We start from the raw sequence: 25,913 nt of genomic DNA, 5'->3' as shown, positions 1-25,913 counted from the left end.
CCTCTTCTATAGCTCAGGTAATGTCACGGGTGCTGCAGGGCTCAGTTCTCGGGCCGCTCTTATTCATCATATATGTTAATGACATTATTGAAGTAGCCAGAAACACACAAGTGAAAATATCTCTACGCAGATGATTGCGTGATCTATTCCAACATTCGTACTCTTCGTGATCAAGGAGTGCTTAACAACATATTTTCATCATTTTCAGACTGGAGTAACACATGACAGATAAACATTACCTTCAGCAAAACTGTGGCAATGACTTTTACTAACTAGAAACAGCCCCTAAAATTCACGTACGGCACTCAAGGGTACAGTATTAACGAAGTTAACAAGTACAAATGCTTTGGACTTACTTTCACAACTAACCTAACCTTAGTTATGCCAACCCTTAGTTGGCATAATCATATCAATAGTCTGCTATAAAGCGCTGCAAAAATTAGGGTGCCTAAAACGAACTTTAAAACAAGGCACTAAAGAGTGCAAGCTTACAGCCTATAAATCACTAATTAGACCTGTTTTAGAGTATGCTTCTGTAGTGTGGTCGCCTCAACGCATAAAGGATATTTCCAAATTAGAATCCACTCAGAAAAAAGTTACGACCGTATGTTTTCACCGTCATCACACGCACATGCTTTATCAATGGACCCATTGTCGTTTCGTTGCACGTGTGACCGTCTAATCTTGCAGCACAGAATCTAAGAGTAAGTAACTAAGACTCTAGTTCAACAAGATTGTTGACCTACATTACAGCACCATGGTGCTGTGCTCTCTGAAGTCCGTTCAAGTGATGAGGACCTGGAGGAGACGGTGCAACTTTATGGCCGGTCACCTGTATGAATGCACTGCATGGTGTATCTTTAGGGCATTTCTGAACGAGAATCTCTGAAGGTAGAGTGGGCACTGAAATCGCTTCTCGCCTCATGTGTTTCCTGAAGGTGCTGCAGTGTGAGAAGCTCTGAGAGCATGAAGGGCACTGATATGGCTTCTCGCCTGTGTGGGTGCGCAGGTGAACTTTCAGGTCATACTTTCGTGAGAAGGTCTGACAGCATGAAGGGCAGTCAAATGGCTTCTCGTTTGTGTGAGTCACCAGGTGCGCTTTCAGGTCATACTTTCGTAAGAATGCCTGGGAGCATAAAGGGCACTCAAATGGCTTCTCGCCTGAGTGAGTGGGGAGGTGCTTTTTCAGGTAGCCCTTTCGTGAGAAGCCCCGAGAGCATGAAGGGCACTGATATGGCTTCTCACCTGTGTGGCTGCACAGGTGGTCTTTCAGGGAGGTTTTTCGCGAGAAGCTCCGAGAGCATGAAGGGCACTGATATGGCTTCTCGTTTGTGTGAGTCACCAGGTGTGCTTTCAGGTGACATTTTTTTGAGAAGCCGCGAGAGCATGAAGGGCACTGATATGGCTTCTCGCCTGTGTGGGTGCGCAGGTGATCTTTCAGGTCATACTTTCGTGAGAAGCTCTGAGGGCATAAAAGGCAATGAAACGGTTTCTCCTCCGTATGGATACGCAAGTGGTCTTTCAGGTGAGCCTTATCCGAGAAGCTCCGAAAGCATGAAGTGCACTGAAATGGCGTCTTGATTGTGTGGGTGAGCAGGTGGGTTTTCAGTCTCTGCTTCTGTGGAAACCTCCGATGGCATAAAGGGCAATGAAACAGTTTCTCGCCAGTATGGTTGCTGGCATGTTCTTCCAGAAGAAATAGTTCATCAGTCTCATAGTCACATAGCTGACATCGGTGGAAGCATCCTTGCTTTGAGTAGTCACATTTGGCAGTTGATGCAGAAATTAAAGGTCTTGATGCTGCACAAACAAAAAAAATAAATAAGAGTTGTTAAGAAATGGCAAAAAGAACACAGAGGCTAAATTTATAGACAAGCAATCTTTATCATTTAATTTGGGAGATCTTCAGGGTGATTTCAAGTACGATGAAACAAAGAACTCCTAACGGTTATTTTTATTTACTCAGTAGCCACCACAAGATCACCTATGTATAATTTGCACCATACCGACTCTGTGACAGGAATACTCGGTATCACTACAAAATCAATGCCTTTGTGAATAAATAAAGCTACTCCGCCGCCCCTACCTACTCAACCAGTCACATCGCAAGACAGATTATAATTAGGAGGCACAAACTGGCACAACAAATTTGTTTTATACCAGACTTGATCAGTTAATTTCCTCTTGATCACGCACTGAACTTTGGCAACATTATCTTAAGTTGAGATTTGAAGGAGCCGGCTAGGAAATGCTGCAGTTTTTCCCATATAACCTGCCAACCCGCATCCTCTTTCAGAACAGCCCAGAAAGAAAAAAATATAATATGTGCGTATAACCCATGAAAATAACTGCATACACAACCCACAGATGTGTACAAAACAGCATCCATTATGGGATTAACTACTTGTCCATGTCGTATCTTAAGCCAATGACTGTATACTGTTTCCCGAGATGGGAGGTGGGCCGTTGATCATAGCTTATCGTGACCCAAGTTCAACTCTGCTAGCACCATGTGCACTATTACCTGTTAAATGCAAAATGGCGACCCACGCAGAGGAGGAAAATGACCTACAGTGGAGGAGAGAAGGGAGCTTCAACACACAGGGGTGGAAAAAGGGTGGGATTCCCAAGGAGATAGCGAAAGTGTGAGTACTCGAGAACCTTGCCCTGAAGTGTGGCTTTGTGGCAGGGCAGGCTGTGCTGTCATGGAGCGAAACTTCAAATCCAAATTTCAGCCATTCACACCCCGATCCTGACCTTACAGTAAATTTTTATAATGTTTGGTGCGGCTCAACTCCTTTTGGAATGCACTCTGCTCCTTCCTTGTGCTTTGCCATCACAATATAGCGGCAAATGATTGCTGGAACCAACAAGGAATAGTACGCTCCCATTTCAAAGCGCAGTGGATTTTAACACACTAGCAGGCGAAGGTATTCTAGTATTTGCAAAGGGAGATAGCAAGCACAGTCGGTGGCTCTGAAGGAATGACACACACTAATTTCATACTGTGCCCAACTTACGCTTCGGCTGCAGGGAGAGCGTCCACATATTATATATATATATATATATATATATATATATATATATATATATATATATATATATATATATATATACACATGTGTGTGTGTGTGTCTGTGTGAGGATGTTACAAGTCCTCTTTGGAATGAGGCGATGTGTAGTGCCACCAAGCTCTTGTTAATTTAATGCCCAGTGCCCAGTGTTACCTATGTTAACAAAAGGAAAAAAAACCCATGGTGAATTCAAATAAACAAAGTTTCTGAAACCCTACAGTGAATTTTGTTTTTTTCCACCACCATTGTTTCTAGTTTACCTATTTTTCTTTCGCCAAGCTTCAAACCACCTTTTACTAATCTCTATTGTGGACATGTTTACTTTCCCCATGCTCTCGCTGAACACAAGGGCGTCAAGGAGGACCGTGGTTCCTAAATAGACCGCTGGGCAGATATCTTCACATTCTAATAAAACATGCTCCATCGTTTCTCTAGCTTTACCGCAGCAAGCACATGCTTCTTCTTTCTTATATCTCGCTTTATAAGTGCGTGTTCCAAGGCATTCTGAACTCGCTTCGAAAAGTAATGACCTTCCCTTTGAGATATCATAAATTATTTCTTTCCAGATTTCGTTTTTTCCTCTTAAGTAGTTACTCATGGTAGGTTTCTTTTCCATTGCCGCCACACAAGATTATTTCAGCCTCTGACTTTTCGCTTGACGTTTTTTGTAGCTGTGTTGCGCATCACACAGGCCGCATACTTGCTGGTAATCTTCCTAGTTCTTTTCCTCCACTGTGAATCAATGTTTTTCCTGTACAGATATCTCAACACTCTCCCAGCCCATTTACTTTCTTCCACATTCCTGAGTCATTCTTCATGATTAATTTTTCTGTGAGCATCCCTCACTTGAAAACTTGTCCAGCCCATATCACCCTGGACAGCTTCAATGCATGGAGTCCCACTGACCTTTGGTTGCCATCGAGTCCTGATTGTAGCCCTGATTTCAAGCAAACAATCGCATTTCCAAAAGTAAGTCCTGGAACCATTACACCTTTGCACATACCCTGCAGCACGTCGTATCTATTGTATCCCCATAGCCCTCTGTGTTTCATTATGGCCGCATTTCTCTTCCCCTTTACTTTATTCTTTTTTCCTGTTTCCATATATTTATTGCCTTTATTTATCTGTATACCAAGATTTATTTGTATTCATTTACGCAAGATATTTCCTGGCACGGTATTGTCACTGCCTGTTCGCTGTTTTCAGTGAATACTGTAACACCCCATTTTTTAACGCTACATTTTAGAAATAACTTATCGCTTTCCCTTCCATAGAGTTAGCCAGACATTACATGTCACTCTGTGTGTTAGCTAGTAACACAATGTCGTCCGCATAAAACAAACCTGGAAGCTGCTGCTCTACTACTGTACCGGCCTGTTTGTATGAGAGATCAAACCCGATATGACTTCTTTCTAGCTCTCTTTCCCTCCTCACCGTGTACATCATAAACAGCAGTGGGGATAATGGGCACCCCTACCTCAGTCACTTGTTGATATCAACTTTCTCCTTGCTCCTCATTCCTTCTCATTCAATGCAAACGGTATTGTCTAGGTAAATCTCTCTCAAAAGCTCTAGACAATTGTCACCTAAGCCTTCCCCTTCGAGAATATACCACAAAATGTTGCGGCCTACGTTGTCGCTCCTGCAATTTCTAAAAACGCCACATACAACTGTTTCTTTTCTACTCTGAAGACTTCAATAGACTGAGCACGGATAAAAAATTACAATCCAGATGCCTATACATTATTAGGCCATCGTGAAGTTCCTCTAATATGCCAATAATCTCTGCCCATTCTTCCAGCTTTAATTTAATTGCCTGCATTACTAACCTGCATATTACCGATGTAATGGTCAACGGTCTATACGAGTGAATTCTATATTTCTCCCCCTTACCTCTATAAATTATATTTATTTTACTTTGTCGCCAGCTGTCTGGTATTCATCTATCTTTTAGACTTTTTTCTACTGCTTTCCACAGAGTTTTTTTGCTTTTTGGACCTAGTTGATTAATCAGCCTAACGTGAACTTTGTCTAGCCCTGTGGCTGTTGGCTTCGGAATTTTTTCTTGGGCTTTGTTCCAGCTGAAATTTGTCAGCACCAGCTCCTTTTCCATCTGGTTCTTTCATGCTCTTTCTTTCCTCAAGTAAAACCTCACCATTGCCTTGGAAAGATTCGGCTGTTATTTTTCCGAGTCAATTTAATGCCGCGTTCCCTTCCAATTTGTTTCCATCTTCCTCTAGGATATGTTGTATTGTTTCAGACTTCCTACCTAATAAGTTTATGTGGTGCCAAAATATTCTAGTTGCGGCCTTCTTTTTCTCCCGTCTTTCTCACAACCAACGTTCACTTTCACCTTTTATCATTGCTTGCACCAGTATTTGAACCACTGACTTTTTCTCCCGGTATATTTCCCATTTACTGGCTACTTCATCCTGGGGCGACTGCGCCTTCTTTGCCTGCCTGTGCTCTCGGGATGCTTTCTGTTTTTCGGCGAACGCTTCTCGTATCTCTCTGTTCGACCAGGTTTTCTGTTACTCTTTTTCCTTTCCAATGAATAGCTGCTTCTCTTTCCGCATTTCTTTTGTTATTACATTTGGAAGCTCACTATATTCCCACCCACTGCTTGGCAATTTGCCAAGTTCTTCCTAGACTCTTGTGGCTATAATTATTAGTTCAGCGTTCGAATTTGGACTGGACATTTTCTTCTCCTTGCTATCTTTCGCAACTGCATATCTCAGTTTCAGAATGACGTGTTTATGGTCACTTCCTATGCTACTATACCCTTCCTCGTCAATGACCATTTCTCTCATCTTATCATAAATTCCTTCTGTCATCCGGCAGTAATGTCGATTGCCGGTTTCCCAATTCCCCCGTGGTCTGCTTGTTGCTCACAAACATCTAGTATTGACTTCTTGTTGTTGTCGGTATAGCCATCTAGATCCTGTGCGTGGGCATTCTTGTCACCTAACAGGACAATTTCAGCATCATTCCCGAAACCCTTAATATCAGAACTTAGGCATTCCATTAAGTGATTCTCGAGCACTAATCTACTACTTTAGCTTAACTTAATATTTGTCCTTAGTGTCCCTTTAAGCTCAAAACAAGTTCACCAAATTTACATGATCAAGACGGCTCTATTAGTCCATTTAGTATTTGGCAGTGGATTTGCAGGAGGTCCAATAATAAGAAGGCATCCCTGCAGTAGTTTGTTAGAACGCGTGGTGTGAATCCTCAGATTATGTTACAGGAAACACTGATGTCTAGCGTGACCTTAACACGTTTCAAAGCAGAAGTTAAGGATAATGAGCATGGCAAAGGACTCGCAACTCTCATTAATAGGATGTTAGCATATATTAGGAATGATCTTCACATGGCGGATTGCAAGATTGAATATATTATAGTGGAGCTAATTTTAGGTCGGCAAAGCTTATTGCAGATGCATTTAGAATCCTTGTTCCAGTTTCATTTCATTTTATTTGTGCCCATTTACAAGCAAATGGAGGGGGCCAAGGTAAAAGCTGCTTATTGGCAGCTTGAGTGGTCCCTGGCCCCCTTTACATATTGGCAGACCGATGGCAAACAACACTTTCAGAAATGAAAAAAATAAAGAACAGTGAATTACATCAAATAAATTACATTTCTTTCATTGAATACATATGGTTTCGCGGAACCATGGTGATTTAAATGGTAGTTTTCACCAGAGAGATGAGCTCCGATGGTGTCAAGGCATGGATGTCAATGCCGGCTTCTAGGTAAGAATTTAGTAGCCGTGGCAAGGTACTTTCGACCATTTGATGGCCGTAATTTGTCCTCAAAAAAGGTATGAGCCAATTTTCATGGCTGCACGTCCAATATGTGGGTGTATTCTCTTTTAAGTTTGCTATATTTGTAATTAGGTTCCTTCTATTTTTTACCTGAAAGTAGTAGGTGCGTAGGAGGGTTTGTTTGTACAGATGATGACTTTTTGTTATGTTGTGCTCGGTAAAAAGACTCTCAGTGTGCGAGTTGTATGGCACATTTGCGATAGCGCGTATTATCTTTTTTTGCATCAATAGTATTTTAAAGTGATTGGAAGCTGATGTCGTGCCCCATACAAGATGGCGATAATTTACATGCGAGGCAAACAGTGCGTTACAAATGATCAATTTAGCTGACGTTGGTAAAAGGTAGCGATTTCGATGTAGTATACCTGTTACGCGGCTCAGTTTCTGGAGTACAAAATCCACGTGAGCGTCCCATTGCAACGTGTCGGTAAAATATACGCCAAGTACTTTTACCGTGTAAACAACCTCTACTTTCTCAGAGTTGTAAAATATGTTGTGGGTCAATGGAGGACATGTACCTCTTGTTTTAAAGATGACTGCTTGTGTTTTATTCGAGTCTACTTTTAAAAAGTTGTCCTGGCTCCATTTTGAGAGATGGGTTAATAGGTTGTTCGCTGCACCAATGAGGCCTGTAAAAGAGTTGTTTGATAAAAAAAAACACTCGTATCATCTGCGTAGCTTATGAATTTTGCTTTTCGGTGGATAAGAACTATGTCGTTTATGGAGATGTTAAACAAAAATGGGCGAAGGATACTTCCCTGAGGGACACCTGTTTGTATTTTTCGTGTAGATGATATGCTAGTGTTTATAGCCACATATTGCTGTCAATTTCTAAGGTAGGATGTCAGTAACTGAAGAGGAAGGCCCCTGATGCCATATCTTTCAAGCTTAAATATTAGGAGGTCATGGTTTATGCAGTCGAACGCTTTTGTGAAATCTATGAATAGACCAATTACGAGTGACTTACTTTCGAGGTTCTGCAGTATACATTCTTTCTGTGCTACTAGTGCTAATTCTGTTGATTTACCTTGTTGAAAACCGTATTGAGCGTCTGTTATTAGTTTATGTTTATTGCTGAAAGATGTCAATTGGTTAAGAATGATTTTTTCAAGACCTTTAGAAAACTGCGGGAGAATAGATATCGGACTGTAATTTTTTCAATCAAGCTTGTCACCTTTCTTATATAACACAATTACTTTTGCAATTTTCATTTTTTCAGGAAAAGTACCTGATGTTATGCAAAAGGTATAAATATAAGCTAACACAGGTGCAATGTCACAAATGGCGTGTTTGATAGGTCTTATTTGGAGGCCATCAGCATCGCCGCTACATGAATTTTTCAGTTTGAGAAAAACTGAACAAACCTCGGTAGGTGTTGTCGCTTGGAAAAAAAATAGTGTCCATAGTTGCAGGGAATTGAAATGTACATGGTGGGCTTAGTGATAAATGGGAACCAGTGTCTGTAAAGTAATAATTAAATGCGTTAACTAAGTTATCTCCGGTTAAAATGCATCCATTTACAGAAACTTTCTTTATAGGTTCAGTGTTCTGTTTACGTCCCATTAGTTCATTTAACTTGTTCCACATCTTCTCTGTTTGTCCCTCGCATGAAGAAAAAGTACGTAAATAATAGCGATTTTTTGCATTTCTTAGCTCTTTATTTAATTTATTTCTAAAAATTTTGAAGGATTTTAGATCCTCGCCGATCCGAGATTTTATGAACCTGGCATAAAGCTTATCTCTTTTCTTAATTTTTTTTAGAAGCTCTTTGGTCGTCCAAGGTTTTCGATAAGCTTTGTGGTTTGTTTTCTTATGTACGAAATGTTGCGCATAAACAGCTGAGAATTTCTTTAACAAGATGTTGTATGCTGCTCTGCCTCGTTTTGTCGAAAAATCTCCTTCGAAGATACTTGTCTCAAGGCATCTTGAAAGGCAGTTAATGTGTGCTCGTTTACCTTTTCAGTTCTCTTCCTTTAAAAGATATAACAAAATGGCTAGTTTTTTTACTTTGCTGTAATACACTAAAACCCACAGATACGTTTTTCGAGAACCTGAAAAGAAAAAAAAGTACCGTACCTATTCGCATAATCATCACACTTTACTGTAAAAAAAATTGACGCAAATTCAGGGGTGCCATCATTACACGGTTTAAATTACCTGAGAAAAGAAAAAAATTTTTTCATCCCGCATTTGATGTGGGATGAAAATAAGTCAACAAACAGGCGGCTGCTGTTGTAATAGCGCGGGGCACCAAAACAAAAATGGAGGGCGGCGGAGCAAGCCGCACGCGCCGAACGAGATTTATTATTTTTCCCAAGTACATTATGCGCATTGAAACAGTTTCTTCCGTATCAGTAATGAATAGTATTGTTAATATCAGCAGGTCTGTGGCAATAACGTAGCCATGTCCACTTGCGGGGACAGAAACAGAGATGGGCATGCTTAGCTGCCAGTGACATAGAAACACATGGTGGGTATGAAGCAGAAATTCTGGCATTTGTCTTCACTACTATCCTAATACGGCACGTTTCCGCTAAGGGTGGGGGAATATCTTATCTGTGTTACAAGCGTCCGTGTATGAATAGGGTACACTTCTAAAGTATCACTGTAAACGTGGCCACTATCGTTGCTGCTTGCCATTTGTTGCGTACCCACGAGTGCAGACAAGAAGAACCGAAAGGCGCCTTTTTTGTGGTTGTTGACCACAACACTTTAAAAGCCTACAAATAATAAAGCCAACGCAAGTTTGGTTGTAGCTTTATTTTTTATGGAAGTGCGGAAAGTTTTGAAAGGAATGAAATGAGGCATCTGCTTAAGAATATTCGGTGCGTGCAGACCGCTTGGTATGTCTTGGAAGAGTCGTTTGCGTAGCATTCGACAGATGGTAAGCGCGATCATCCTTAGTTTGACTTGGCACACGACATATCGCTGCAGCAAGTGCGGGGTGCGATCATTACAAGGGAAAGAAAAAAATCTAATTTTGACGACAAAATTCAGGGGTACGATCATTACGCAAGTGCGATCATTATGCAAGTAAATGCCATACCAGCCGGGAAAACGTAACTGTCAGGAAGGCCGCAAATTGCCACAGCAGTGATAAAAACAGCTCTGAATGGCTGCCAGTACAGTTGTTAGACATCTCGGTGCTTGTACCCTGACTGGGGACAGAGTGTGCACATGTGTATAACTAAAGGACACACACGATGTTCCATCAAAGTGGCCACTTTCAACTTTATTATGCTTCACTGCAAAGCTATGCAAATGCTTCATTAAAATTAATAACACTAAATTTCTCATGAAATAACAATTAATTGCATTATACACCAAACTGATAAGCTTGAGTCCCTAGTGAGCACAAGTGAAATACAATGTGCACTTCAGTGATCTCGCTATACTGCACACTATAATATTATGTATATCAAATGAAATGTCATAAAACAAGGGACTCAACTATACCTACTATGAAGCTGTATGCCTAAGTCACTAGTGAATACCATCATTGGTATCAATCCAGCCGTAATAAAACAAACACATTTTTGTTACTATAACTATAACAAAATGTGTTTAAAAATTCAATAACTATAACATAATAACTAGGAGATGTTAAAGGGCCCCTGAAACGGTTTGAACAGATTTTGTACACGCGTAGGGTACAGCTTAAGTGAAACATTTGCACCACAATTTAAGTGAAGTGTTACGTATTAATGGAGCTACAAGCGATTACAAATTACCCTCCTCCCTAGCCATGCTTTTCCTCCTCAACTCGTTTGCCGAGCGATCGGGGCTAAGCTGCGCATTCACTGGTTCTGCGTCACAATGCGAAGTCACATCATCCATTTCCGGTTGTTTTGGAGCCCGCCCCCGCCCGCGAGAAACCTCTCCGCTAGCCGCTTGGCTGTCGGCCCCAAGCGAGAGCTACGAAGCGGCGTGCGTTGTGAGCATTCTGTCGTGACGCAGAAAGTGTCTGGTATTCCGGTAATCACACACTACCTGAATATTTCGACAGAACGATGGAGGCATAAACTCAAGTTGATGAAGGAACTTTAGCGTAGACATACGTGAGCTGCTTGATCGGTCTCCATGGTCCAGCCACCCGTTGGCGCAGAGCTTAACCAGCCAAAGAAAGAGCTAATATTGCTCCAACCAAGTGTAAAACATTTTAAACAATTACAAAAACAATGTGTTAACAATTATACTCCAGCAAAACAATTACACCAGCAGCAAAGAAGATTACATTTTGTTACTGCTACTGTGTGTGGTTGAACTCTGTCACCAGGTGGCTGCGCCGTGCAGACCATTCACATTTGCGCTTCTGTTCATCCCCTGATACCACACGCAAGGCGACATGGCCAGGTCCTGTCCCCTTGTACTTGCGTTTACCCTAATACTGGACTCGAATGAATGAATGAATGTTTGGTTTTTATTGGCGCAAGGGCCAAGTATGGCCAATGAGCGCCATGTTAGTGTTGATGAATTCGCAATGTAGTTATGAGTTCAATGAGGTTGATGTGAGGTGGCTGTAAAGGGGCCTTAAAAATAGTCGCTCTAGAGTGCGTAAAATCTATCTGTTATAAGATTATGTCAATGATAATAACATGTTCCATGAGCAATAAAATCCATCGTAACAGAATGATGCATTATAAAAGATATGTGAGTTGGTAAAATTACCTGGTGCACTACTGACTCGCCAGAGCCCTTGAAACACAAAGGCCTGGAGGTATGTGCTATACAGTATGACTATCACAGCGGCATCCTCTCAAGAGAAGAAGCGCTATGAATGTGTGGGACTAATAACGAGTAGGACAACATCTTTGAGGAAACCTAGGACACTGTTTGTAATAAAAAGCGGTTCTGGACCGAGAAACATTACGGGATGAAGAGGAATGTGTTGACGGTATGCTAAGGAAAAATGTCTCCTTCTCTCAGATTCGGCTTTCTGACACTCCAGGAGGACGTGGAGCAGTCAGCCTCTCCCCGCATCTGCCACAGGTTCCAACCTGTGGCAGATTCCGAGGGTCATTTCCAGTGAGTAAAAAGTTATGGGTGCCAAATGTGTGTCCCATTCTAAGACGACAGAATAGGACATCTGTCCGGCGTGATTTTATTGCAGAAGGCCAGAACCCTAATAGTGGCTTTATTACGTGCAGCTTATTATTTGTTTCCCTGTCCCACAAGCGTTGCCAGTTGTTTCGCAGTTTCCTGTGCAAGAAGGGCCTTAGATCTGTAACAGGGACTGTAGCAGTAGGATGAACAGAATACGATGCAATTGATGCGGCCATCTGATCCCCCAGAACGTTACCTTCGATGGCCCTATGACCCGGCACCCAGCATATGATGACATGTTGGTTACATATATATGCTTTACACAGGACGGAATATAGTTCATTGATTACTGGATTTTTGTGCTTACAAAATGACATCAAAGCCTTCACAGCGCTTAGGGAGTCCGTATATATAACAGATTATTTGAGTTTTGTTTTCCTTATATGCATTACAGCCGACAGTAGTGCGTAGGCCTCAGCCGCAAAGATGCTTGTTTCCGGATGCAGTACATCGGATTCCGAGAAGGATGGGTCGACGGCTGCATAGGACACCCCCTCATGTGGCTTCGATGCGTCTGTGTAGAACTCCGTGCAGGAGTGTTTGTATTGGAGTTCCCGGAAATGCATTTGGATTTCAATCTCTGCAGCGTGTTTTGTAACTTGCAGGAAAGATATATCGCATTGTATCATCTGCCACTACCAAGGAGGCAGCAGCTTAGCTGGAGGCATTAGGCGGTGTTGAGGATTGGGACATCCATTTCAACACTAAGCTCCCTCACATGAAGTGAGAAGAGCTGTCTTACAGAGGAACGATTACGAAAGAGTGTATCATATGTCATATCGTTAAGGGTATTAAAACACGGATGTTCAGGATTAGAGTGGACTTTCAGGAAATATGTTGGACTGATGTATGTTCTCTGGAGATGGAGTGACCACTCATTTGATTCGACATACAAACTTTCAATGGGACTTGTTCTGAAAGCGCCGTGGCAGTGGCGTAGCAACAAGGGGGGCCGGGGGGCCGCGGGCCCCGGGTGCACAGGGCCAGTAGGGGGGGGGGGGGTGTCATATACGTCTGAAGACACCCGAAAATTGTCGATATCCTCGCCTTCCTCGACTACACCCGGGGGGAGGGGGGTGACAGAAGAGCGAAGGGCCCCGGGTGCCAGATGACCTAGCTACGCCACTGCGCCGTGGCCAGTCGAATTCCTAAATGGCGAACCGGATCTAGCATCTTTAGCGCGCTCGGGGCTGCAGAATGATAAATCACGGCACCGTAGTCCAATCGTGATCGAATGAGGCTTTTGTGAAGATTCATCAAACATTTTCTGTCGCTGCCCCATGTTGTATGGGATAAAATTTTCAATAAGTTCATTGTTTTTAAGCATTTCACCTTGAGATACCTTATGTGTGGAATAAATGTTTAGAGTCAAGTATGATGCCTAAGAACTTGTGCTCTTTGTTCATAGGGATTTGCTGGCCATACATTTCAATATTGGGATCTGCAACGAGGCCTCTCTTTCTTGTGAAAAGCAGGCAAGAACTTTTGTTCGGGTTCACTTCAAATCCATTTTCGTCTGCCCATTTCGATACATTGTTCAAGCCCTGTTGTACCTGCCTCTCACACACTGCAAGGTTGCAGGATTTGAAACTTATTTGTATATCATCTACGTAAACAGAATAAAATATGGCTGGCGGTAATGAAGCACGAAGGGTGTTCATTTTCACGATAAAGAGTGTGCAGCTAAGCACACCTCCATGAGGTACACCATTTTCTTGTGTAAAAGGTCGCGACAATACATTGCCAATTTTCACGCGGAAGGTGCGTTTCGACTGATAGCTTTCTATTATGTTTAGCATATTTCCACGGATGCCCATCCCCAACAAGTCTCGCAAGATGCCGTATCGCCACGTCGTGTCGTTCGCCTTCTCCATATCGAGGAATATCGATAAGAGCTGTTTATGTAGAAATGCATTGCGGATATTTGCTTCAATGCGTACATGATGATCAGTCGTGGACCGCCCTTCTCTGAAGCCACACTGATAGGGATCAAGCATATTGTTCAGTTCAAGGAAATGTATTAGTCTACAATTAATAATTTTTTCGAATAGCTTACAAAGACAACTTGTAAGAGCTATCGGGTGTTAATTTGCTGCCAAGGAAGGGTCTTTGCCCAGCTTGAAGACGGGAATAACAATAGCTTCCTTCCATGAGGATGGGAGGTATCTGGCAGCCCAGATAGAATTGAAAAGTGCCAGAAGTGTCATTATTGTGTCTTCGTGTAAGTTCTTAATCATGTCATAGATGATTCTATCAGCTAACGGTGCTGAGCTTCTACATGTGCTCAATGCAGCTTTAAGTTCGGCAATGTTAAAAGGACGGTTATATGGTTTATCCGGACAGCATTTACGATCAAGTGTCTTAAGTTCAGCTAAGTGTTTATATTTGAGGAATGATTTTGTGTAATGTGTGGAGCTTGATACATGTTCGAAGTGTTCGCCCAGAGCGTTCGCCTGGTGCTCCAAGGTAGTCCCTTGGTAGTCCACTAAGGGCAGAGGGTGGATTTGTTGCCCCTTTATCTTTCTTACACCATTCCAAACTTTGGACTCTTGGGTGTAGGAAGTGATGCCCGAGGGAAACCTCTCCCAGCTAGCCCTCCTTGCCTGTCTCCGTGTGCGCCCTCCTTGTGACTGTCAGCTTAAATTCTATGAGGTTTTCTGCAGTCGGGGAGCGACGCAGCAAACCCCACGCTTTGTTTTGTTTCTTTCGTGCCAGTCTGCACTGTTCATTCCACCAGGGTACCCGTCTTTTACAAGAGAGACCTTGTGTTTGGGGAATGAACTTTTCAGCTGCGTCGATTATAAAACAAGTAAAATATGCTACTGCTTTGCCTATGTTAAAATGAGTGATAAGATCTCGTTATAAGTAAGTTGCTTCCTTAAAATCATTCCATTCGGCAGAGGCTAGTTTTCACCGTGGTTTATGTAGGGGGCATTCATGTTCAGGCATTGAATTTGACATTACAGGGAAGTGGTCACTTCCATAGGGATTTTTTATTACATGCCATTGCAAGTCCGGGAAAATTGAAGCCGAGCCGATAGACAGGTCTATTGATGAATATGAATTATTATGATTATAATAAGTTGGCTCCTTCTTGTTGAAGAGGCATGCACCAGAGTTCACAAGAAAATTTTCAATGAAACAACCTCTCGCGTCACATCGCAAGTGTCCCCACATGGTGTGGTGGGCATTAAAATCGCCTGCGAGTGAGTAAGGGTCCGGAAGCTGGTCAATTAGGTTATAAAAATCACTTTTTTCCAAATGAAAATTAGGGGGTATGTATAAGGAACATAGAGTGATCAATTTATTAGAAAGAATTGCTCGAATTGACACTGCCTCAAGGGGCGGGGCGTCTGAAGGGCGACCTGGTAACATGCTACGGACTTGTCTACAGCAACTTCTGAAAATGACTGTGGACGATATTTCCTTGCTAATGCTTGATATATCTAAAATATCGTAATAAAGTAATTTATGATAAAGTTTCAAACTATTGCTACACCGCCAGACGAGGTATTCGCCTCATTGTGGTCTTTACGGTAGATGGCGTATTGACAAAGAAAGTTTGTTTGTGTGCATTTAAGATGTGTCTCCTGAACACACAGCATCTTTGGGTTATGTCTGTGTAAGAGTTCTTTAATGTCATCGAGGTTGTGGATAAGACCTCTAATGACATGAAGGTACATTGTCGCCCTATATAGAAGTAATTTTTGCATACTGAATGAAATACAAATCGAATAGTGCCAGAATTGAAACAAATGTAGGATATGTTCCAAACTGTTTTTGAAGAATGCACAGCTATTGTCAAAATATGCGTAAAACAATGTACACATTCCAAGTGTTAATTCCATTCGCAAGCTCCTGTAATTACATCACATTATGTAGCATAGTTTACTAAAAGCACTAACGGATCACTAGGAACAAATGAGGAAATCACTCGCATACAAAGGGCTCTGCAGAGAGTGCAAATGATCTCTGTATAGACAGGAAAGTCTAGCTACCTCAGAAGTGTATACTTCCTCTACTATGCACTCTCCTGTTTTATGCCTATACTATGCCCATGGGGGCGACATTTGTCAGACTTTTGCTTCACTTTGAGGTTTATTAGTGCACAGGTAATGTTTTAAGTGTTTGAAGACTATTAGAAAATAGTTCTATTGACAAAGCGCCTACGTTAACATATCAAATATTTGCACACCCTTAATCAAAACAATAAAACCTGGTATTTATTATTTTAAAAGCATGTCCTGTGCATAATTTTGTCGGTGAGGTAACTCCTGATGAGAGACTGGCACAACTGCGATTCAGAAAGAATCTTTTCAAATTTCTAAAAACAGGATTGGCCCAATTTCTTGCCTTCTGCACACAGATGTATTACACAGTGCAGGTTCATCAGCCAATTCAATATATAAAGTTTACACAAATATTTCTACAAAGATATGTCACACTAGTGCTTATAGAAATGCTGGTACATTAGTTAAAATGTAGGAAGGAATTAAGCATAGTGGACTTGACATTCGACTCAAACCTTAAATTACTTATGTTACTTATAGCAGGTTCTTTCTGTGCTAATAATGAATTTCCAACTGCCGTCACTTAACTTCTTTTGCAGCCCCAGATACAATAAAGTGCTAACATCCCTATATGCATGCTGTCAATAAATTATTGAAATATCAAGAACAGACAATGAATACTCAACAAACACTGGCATTTATTTGGTGCTCTGGCAAAACAGACAGTGGAAAGCTTACTGAACTATCAATTCCTCTAAAAAAGTACCCATTTGAAAAAAAAAATAAAGGCACAAATAGAATAAGATGAACAGAATCCACGATGAACCATGTAGACAAGAACAGAGAGCCAACAAATACATGAATTGGTCTAAGAAAACAAGTTCATACGTACCAAAAAGAATACTGAAAAAAAAAACAGAGCCTAAAGAACACATCATTAAGACATCTGTAGAGTAACAATAATGATTACAATAAACATACATAGTTTGTTGGGGCATGCAAACAGTAATTTGTGAGATACGAATAAACATCGATTACTTTTCGACTAATGAAAAGCCACAATATAACAAAGCAAATAGCTGTTTTTGCCGACTTCTCTTAATTAAAGTTTAACTTTATTTTGATTTTTTTTCTCTGCTACGGCTTTATGTGGGTCATTTCACATAATTCCTTTTGCTCTGTGTTTGATAACATGTTGAGAAAAGAAATATGGTGACCCTGCAAAAGTGTTTCAGGGACCCTTTAAGAGCAAGCTTGAGCTTGGGGGCTCCCATATAAATGTATGGGAAAGGAAAAATCGTTTTTCTTGACAACTACAGCCCCAAAACTCATGAGGCTTGTTGCATATAAAGGAAATAGAATCTAGTGACTGTTGGTAGTGAATTTTTTATTTAGGCCACCAGTCCTTTATTAACAATTGTTGAAGATGACGAATTTTCAGAAAACGAAAGTATAGAGTTTATATCTAACTGAGCAATGAAAAATATCACAATTCTGTAAAATTCCACAAGTAGGACATCTATAAAGTGGACACAATTGACGTATTATACAAGGCGTTAAAATATGCGAATAATAGTGAGTCTGCTAGCGGCATGACGAACAGCTGTCTGAACTTTGCTTGCTTCATCTTGCACATCTCTGCTTGCTTCGACCGCCACTATGCGGAGGACTATGCTTTTTCCATTTGTCGGTTGCGTGGCATTCCGGTACATGTGAACTTGGATTCCACCTTCAACGGCACGTGTGATTTCGTATCACACGAGAACCTGCTTATTGACGACGACGAACTTCATCGGTGCTGGTCGAACAGTGGATGGCGGACTACTGCTGCAACGCTCACGTGGTCACAGGAAGATATAAAGACAGACTCGCGGCTTCTGCTCTTCAGCGGGTCCGGTAGCAGCATGGCGAACGGCTGTCTGAACGTTGCTTGCTTCATCTTGCAGGTAAGCAATAGACACCGTGTACATTGCTTCAGAAGTGATGATCGTTGTTTGCTGCTGCTGCCAGACCCAGAGTGCGTTTTGTGTACCTTTTTTTGTTTGCTGCATTCCTTGAGAATATTGCTAATTATGTCGGGTGATGTAGAGTCAAACCCTGGCCCATACACAAAAACTGAACATATGCTCACGGAACTGCTAGAAGGCCAAACACGAATAAGCCAAGATTTAGTAAGTCTGACCGCTAAAATTGATGCATTTGAAGATAGGATCTCGAAAATAGAAGCGTGGGCGTTGGCCGCCGCTGGCATCGACCAGCGTTTGTATACTCTAGAAGAAACAGTCGACGGCCTTAGAAAAGCCATCGAACTGCTGGGCAGAAAAAATGACGATTTAGAAAACCGATCACGTCGGAACAGCGTAATAATCTATGGCCTGCCTGAGCCATCGCTTGAATCCCCTGAGCAACTACTTGCCGCTGTGCTGAAGCTCCTTTCCACGAAACTGAAAATAGAATGCAACTGTGTTGAGCACTGTCACAGGCTCGGTGCACAAAAAAATGGGAAGGTGAGTCCTATCATACTTATGTTGCTCGATTTCAGAGTGAAGACTTCGATACTAAGGAATGCTTTTGAATCCATAGAGTCAGATACTCATATCAGTGAGAATTTTTCTTTCTCTGTGTGGCAGACATGCAGAGGTCTGTGGTTAATTCGGTCGAGCTTAGGAAAATGAACAAGGTTCGATTGAGCTTTGACATTCTGATAGTAGACAGCGTCTGCTACTGATGGGATGACACCAGCAAGTCGCGTATCAAAACTTCCAGCAACATACCCACTAGCAGCACAGAGTTACTTCGGTATAGATACAACCTAGCCCCTCTGAACATAAATGCACGCAGCCTATTGAACAAGCTAGTTCACTTCAATTGGCTAATTGAATGCCATCAACCATCTCTGATCTGTGTCACTGAGACCTGGCTAAATGACTTGGTCACGGAAGGTGACTTTGTGCCTCCTAATTACTCTGTCTTGCGATCTGACAGGTTATGTGGTAGGGGCAGCGAAGTAGCTTTATTTATTCACAAAGGCATTGATTTTGTAATGATAGCGAGTTTTCCTAACACCGAGTCGGTATTGTGCAAATTATAAATAGGTGATCTTGTGGTGGCTACTGGCGCTTTATACTGGGCTCCTGATTCTGAAAAAAAATATATATTTCCAGATTGTTGTGATTATACATTAAAACACAAGCTTCACAACTGCAAATTGATCCTTGCTGGTGCTTTCAATACTCCAAGTATTAACTGGAGTACATTGGCTTCGTATGGTCAAGACAGGCCGATTTGTGACTCACTTATTGACTTGGTTTTGTCGTTAGATCTGACACAGATTGTTAGTAGCGTTACCCAAGAGAGCTCGATCCTAGACCTGATTTTCCTTAACCAAAGGTCACTACTAAATGGATAGGACTGCCAAATCATAGAAGGCCTGTCCGATCACAAGGGAGTTCTGCTGAAGGTTGATGTCACTTGTGAGTGCAATAGACTTGATTTTCAGATTGTCAATAATTTTTCCCATGCTGATGACAATTCTATTGGTAATATTCTAGCATCCTCTTCTGACGCTTTTCCACAATGTAGCAGCCTTTGCAGTGTGGACAAGTTGTTTGATATGTTTTGCAACATTGTTAAGAAATGCATCTCGCAGTTTGTTCCCAAGAAGTGTGTGAAATGCAACCCGAAGCAGCCTTGGTATAATAGGGACATTATTCATCTTATCAGGGGCATCAAAAGGCTTCAGAAACGTAAAAATGTCAGTCAGAGCAACCAATGCTGAATACTGCACCTGCTTCTGTCCAAATTAAAAAGCAAAATGCACGAAGCCAGGCACTTTTATTTCGACACCATGTTATCATCATTGTTGAAAGAAAACTTATTGAAGTTTTGGAAAACAGTGCTTCCGGCTGCTCATGACACTTCATCATTAATCATTAACGATCACCCTTCCTTTGAGCATTTTCGAAACTTTCAAGGCTTATTTTCAGTCTGTATTTTGTCAGGACGATGGCGTCGATCGTCCTTTTTGCATCAACAACACTTTACCAGGCCTTCCTGCTCTCATTATAACTTACGCTGGTGTTCACAACTTATTACTAACAATTGATACTACAAGACGTTCTGGAGCTGACGAAGTGCCAAAGAAATTTTTACAGCGATACTCTGAAGGGAATGCCCAGTACTTGACAGTTATATTTGACAAATCTCTTGAGACGTTGACAGTTCCCCAGGTTTGGAAATAAGCTAACATCATTCCCATCTTCAAATCTGGCAGCGCCTACCTTGCTAATCACATCTACTGAGCAAGTAACCCGACGTATTCACCCATTAAACATAGCTCCCTTCACTGCAATAATAGTGGGTTCTAAGTTTTCTTTTTTTCCCCACTCTGTTGAATTATGGAATAATTTAGATGGTTCTCTGCGTTTATTGCCGACTAATCAATTTCGGAAAGAACTGCCTAACCATGTTAGTTGACATTTTTGTGTTCATAAGTTAGTATGTAACCCACTTCTGCTATGTCTCTAAATGGGATAGCAGCATTTGTAAATAAATAAGTAAAATATAAGTGAGTAGGATATTTGAAAGGTCCCCGTAAATAGTGTAAGAAATTAACAAAAGAAATAAATTCATACATCAAATTTGTCCGCTTTGAAAGGTCTAACTTATGCAGCTTACTGAGCTATGACATCTATTCCAGGTACAGGGCTAAAAATTTATGAAGTTCAAGCTCCAATTTTTTTCATGCTGGACCATCTTTGTAAATTCCTGTTATAACATTCAGGCCTTCAACCAAAACTATGCTTCCAGCAATCACCAGAATTTAACTTTTTCTCTCCAATTGTAACAAATTTCATTATAATCGACCCACTGGTTATTCAGAAAAGCGTTTCTGCATTTTACATGTATTTGAATAGGCGGCATCGGAGTTTGGCTCAAGTTAAAGCTTGCTCTCAGGAGTATGTAGAGACACTTGTGCTACCTGATGCAGTAGAACACTATGTAACATACTACACATATGTATATTTTGTAATTCAGACTCTAGTTGAACGAGATTGTTGACCTATATAACAGCACCATGGTGCTGTGCTCTCTGAAGTTTGTTCAAGTGATGAGGACCTGGAGCAGACGGTGCAACTTTATGGCCGGTCACCTGTATGAATGCACTTGTGTATCTTCAGGGCATTTCTGAACGAGAATCTCTGAAGGTAGAGTGGGCACTGAAATCGCTTCTCGCCTCATGTGTTTCCTGAAGGTGCTCAAGTATGAGAAGCTCTGAGAGCATGAAGGGCACTGATATGGCTTCTCGCCTGTGTGGATGCGCAGGTGGACTTTCAGGTTGCTCTTTCGTGAGAAGCTCTGACGGCATGAAGGGCAGTCAAATGGCTTCTCGCTTGTGTGAGTCACCAGGTGCTCTTTCAGGTGTTGCTTTTGTGAGAAGCCCCGAGAGCATGAAGGGCACTGGTATGGCTTCTCGCCTGTGTGGCTGTACAGGTGCTGTTTCAGGGAGGTCTTTCGCGAGAAGCTCTGAGAGCATGAAGGGCACTGATATGGCTTCTCACCTGTGTGGGTGTGCAGATGGGCTTTCATGCAGGACTTGCGCGAGAAGCGTTGAGAGCATGACGGGCATTCATATGGCTTCTCGCCTGTGTGGGTGAGCAGGTGGTCTTTCAGGGAGGTTTTTCGCGAGAAGCTCCGAGAGCATGAAGGGCACTGATATGGCTTCTCGTTTGTGTGGCTGCACAGGTGGTCTTTCAGGGAGGTTTTTCGCGAGAAGCTCCGAGAGCATGAAGGGCACTGATATGGCTTCTCGTTTGTGTGAGTCACCAGGTGTACTTTCAGGTGATATTTTTTTGAGAAGCCCCGAGAGCATGAAGGGCATTGATATGGCTTCTCGCCTGTGTGGGTGAGCAGGTGGCTTTTCAGGTTGGACTTTTGAGAAAAGCTCTGAGGGCATAAAAGGCAATGAAATGGTTTCTCGCCCGTATGGATGCGCAGGTGCTGCAGCAGGTGAGCCTTTATCGAGAAGCTCCGAAAGCATGAAGTGCATTGAAATGGCGTCTTGCCTGTGTGGGTGAGCAGGTGGGTTTTCAGTGTCTGCTTCTGTGGAAAGCTCTGAGGGCATAAAGGGCAATGAAACAGCTTCTCGCCAGTATGGACGCTGGCATGTGCTTCCAGAAGAAATAGTTCATCAGTCTCATAGTCACATAGCTGACATCGGTGGAAGCATCCTTGCTTTGAGTTGTCACATTTGGCAGTTGATGCAGAAATTAAAGGCCTCGATGCTGCAAACACAAAAAAAGTTAATAAGAGTTATTAGGAAATGCCAAAAAAGAACACAGAGGCTAAATTTAATGACAAGCTATGTTTTTCATTTGATTTGGGAGATCTTCAGGGTGATTACAAGTACGATGAAACAAAGAACTCCTAATGGCCATTTTTATTTACTCAATATTTCTGCATTGGAATGCTTCATGACCCTGTTTGTGAAGTTCACTTATAAAAGGGATTTCTCAGAAAGCTAAAGAATTACAAAGTGAGCGAATGTGGAGTGTTTGACTACTCTTTCCTACGACCCTTAGAGAACACTTCAAAAATGCTTTGACCAAGCCTGCTCTCATATCCTCAATGATCACTTGAGGCCCGGTAACCATATTTGGCACTTGCGAAATTTGTTATGATTCGCTGGCAAAACAAATTTGTTTTATACCAGACTTCATCAGTGAGTTTCCTTTTGATCATGCACAGAAGTTTGGCAACATTATCTTAAGTCGAGATTTGAAGGAGCCGGCTAGGAAATGCTGCAGTTTTTCCCATATAACCTGCCAACCCGCATCCTGTTTCAGAACAGTCAAGCAAGAAAAAAAATAATATGCGCGTGTAACCCATGAAAATAACTGTATACACGACCACCAAATGTGTACAAAACAGCATCCATTATGGTATAAACTACTTGTCCATGTCCTAACTTAAGCCAATGACTGCTTTACTGTTTCCCGAGATGAGAACTGGGCCGTTGATCACAGCTTATCGTGACCCAAGTTCAACTTTGGTAGCAGCATGTGCACTATTAACTGCTAAATGCAAAATGGTGACCGACGCAGAGGAGGAAAATAACCGACAGCGGAGGAGAGAAGGGAGCTTCAACACACAGGGGTGGAAAAAGGGTGGAATTCCCCAGGAGATAGCGAAAGTGTGAGTACTCGAGAACCTTGCCCTGAAGTGTGGCTTTGTGGCAGCGCAGGCTGTGTTGTCATGGAGCGAAACTTCAAATCCGAATTTCAGTAATTCACACCCCGATCCTGACCTTACAGTAAATTTTTACAATGTTTGGTGCGTCTCAGAGCTGCAAAAATACGGCAACTCCTTTTGGAGTGCACTCTGCTCCTTCCTTGTTCTTTGCCATCACAAAATAGCGGCAAATGATTTCTGGAACCGACAAGGAATAGTATGCTCCCGTTGCAAAGCGCAGTGAATTTTAAAACACTAGCAGGTGATGGTATTGTAGTATTTGCAAAGGGAGATACCAAGCACTGTCGGTGGCTCCGAAGGAATGACACACACACTAGTTTCATACTGTGCCCAACTTACCCTTCGGCTGCAGGGAGGGTGTCCACATATATATATATATATATATATATATACACACCGTGTGTGTGTGTGTGAGGATGTTACAAGCGTCCTCTTTGGAATGAGGCGATGGGTAGTGCCACCAAGCTCTTGTCATTTTAATGCCCAATGCCATACCTATGTTAAAGAAAAGAAAAGAAAAAAACTCACGGTGAATTCAAATAAACAAAGTTTCTGAAACCCTACAGAGAATATTGTTCTTGTCCACCACCGTTGTTTCTAGTTTACCTACTTTTCTTTCGCCAAGCTTCAAACCACCTTTTCCTAATCTCTATTGCAGACATGTTTACTTTGCCATTGCTGCCAACCACGAGATTATTTCAGCATCTGACTTTTCGATTGACGTTTTTTGTAGCTGTGGTGCTCACCACACAGGCCGCATACTTGCTGGTAACCTTCCCAGTTCTTTTCCTCCACTTTGAATCAATGTTTTTCCTGTACAGATACCTCAACACTCTCCCAGCCCATTTACTTTCTTCCACATTCCTCAGTCATTCTTCATGATTAATTTTTCTATGAGCATCCCTCACTTGAAAACTTGTCCAGCCCATATCACACTGGACAGCTTCATCTGTTGTCCTCCCGTGAGCACCCAATGCGGAAGTCCCACTGACCTTTGGTTGCCATCAAGTCCTGATTGTAGCCCTGATTTCAAGCAAACAATCGCATTTCCAAAAGTAAGTCCTGGAACCCTTACACCTTTGCACATACCCTGCAGCACCTCGTATCTATTGTATCCCCATAGCGCTCTGTGTTTCATTATGGCCGCATTTCTCTTCCCCTTTACATTATTCTTTTTTCCTGTTTCCATATATTTATTGCCTTCATTTATTCGTATACCAAGATATTTGTATTCATTTACGCAAGATATTTCCTGGCGCGGTATTGTCACTGTCTGTTTGCTGTTTTTAATGAATACTGTAACACCCCATTTTTTAACGCTACATTTCAGACATAACTTATCGCCTTCCTTTCCACAGAATTAGCCAGACATTGCATGTCACTCTGTGTGTTAGCTAGGAACACAATGTCGTCCGCATAAAACAAACCTAGAAGCTGCTGCTCTACTACTGTACCGGCCTGTTTGTATGAGAGATTAAACCCGATATGACTTCTTTCTAGCTCCCTTTCCTTCCTCACCATGTACATCATAAACAGCAGTGGGGATAACAGGCACCCCTGCCTCAGTCACTTGTTGATATCAACTTTCTCCTTGCTCCTCATTCCTTCTCATTCGATGCAAACGGTATTTTCTAGGTAAATCTCTCTCAAAAGCTCTAGACAATTGTCACCTAAGCCTTTCCCTTCGTGAATATGTCACAAAATGTTGTGGCCTACGTTGTCGCTCCTGCAATTTCTAAAAACGCCACATACAACCGTTTCTTTTCTACTCTGAACACTTCAATAGACTGAGCATGGAGAAAAAATTATAATCCAGAGGCCTATCTATTATGAAGCCATCGTGAAGTTCCACTAAAATGCCATTATTCTCTGCCCATTCTTCCAGCTTTAATTTATTTGCCTGCATTGCTAACCCGTATATTACCGATGTCATGGTCAACGGTCTATACGAGTGAATTCTATCTTTCTCCCCCTTACCTCTATAAATTATATTTATTTTACTTTGTTGCCAACTGTCTGGTATTCGTCTATCTTTTAGACTTTTTTCTACTGCTTTCCACAAGGTTTTTTTACTTTTTGGACCTAGTTGATTAATCAGCCTAACGGTAACTTCGTCTAGCCCTGTGGCTGTTGGCTTCGGAATTTTTTCTTGGGCTTTCTTCCAGTTGAAATTTGTCACCACCAACTCCATTTCCATCTGGTTCTCTTTCATGCTCTTTCTTTCCTCAAGTAAAACCTCATCATTGCCTTGGAAAGATTCGGCTGTTATTTTTCCAATGCAATTTAATGGTGTGTTCCCTTCCAGTTTGTTTCCATTGTCATCTAAGATATGTTGTATTGTTTCAGACTTACTGCCCCAAGATTTATGTGGTTCCAAAATATTCTAGTTGCGGCCTTCTTTTTCTCCCATATTTCTGACAAACCATGTTCACTTTCACCTTTTATCATTGCTTGCAGCACTATTTGAACCACAGACTTTTTCTCCTGGTATATTTCCCATTTACTGGCTACTTCATCCTGGGGCGACTGCGCCTTCTTTGCCTGCCTGTGCTCTCGGGATGCTTCCTGTTGTTCGGCAATCACTTCTCGTATCTCCCTGTTTGACCAGCTTTCCGGTTACTCTTTTTCCTTTCCAATGAATAGCTGCTTCT

At 41.9% G+C, this 25,913-nt stretch overlaps 1 protein-coding gene across 2 annotated transcripts in view; it reads right to left on the bottom strand.

Moving 5' to 3' along the window:
- The window catches only part of LOC135896050 (gastrula zinc finger protein XlCGF57.1-like), a 110,083-nt gene that overhangs the window by 69,272 nt on the left and 14,898 nt on the right, over positions 1-25,913 (bottom strand). Inside the window, exons 5-6 of one of the 2 annotated variants that reach the window (XM_070523384.1) lie at positions 23,602-23,757; positions 16,690-22,295 (exon numbers count right to left, since the gene is read on the bottom strand). The exons of the other annotated variant lie outside the window; for it this stretch is intronic. Coding sequence (XP_070379485.1) covers positions 21,160-22,295; positions 23,602-23,757 — 1,292 coding nt within the window. The 3' untranslated portion in view covers positions 16,690-21,159. Of the gene's footprint in view, positions 1-16,689; positions 22,296-23,601; positions 23,758-25,913 lie in introns of those variants that run through there. 2 annotated transcript variants of the gene reach the window in all.

This window comes from Dermacentor albipictus, chromosome 8 (assembly GCF_038994185.2).
Source record: "Dermacentor albipictus isolate Rhodes 1998 colony chromosome 8, USDA_Dalb.pri_finalv2, whole genome shotgun sequence".
Taxonomy (NCBI): domain Eukaryota; kingdom Metazoa; phylum Arthropoda; class Arachnida; order Ixodida; family Ixodidae; genus Dermacentor; species Dermacentor albipictus.
The sequence above is the reverse complement of the archived record's forward strand: the minus strand, read 5'-3'. Positions and strand labels throughout refer to the sequence as shown.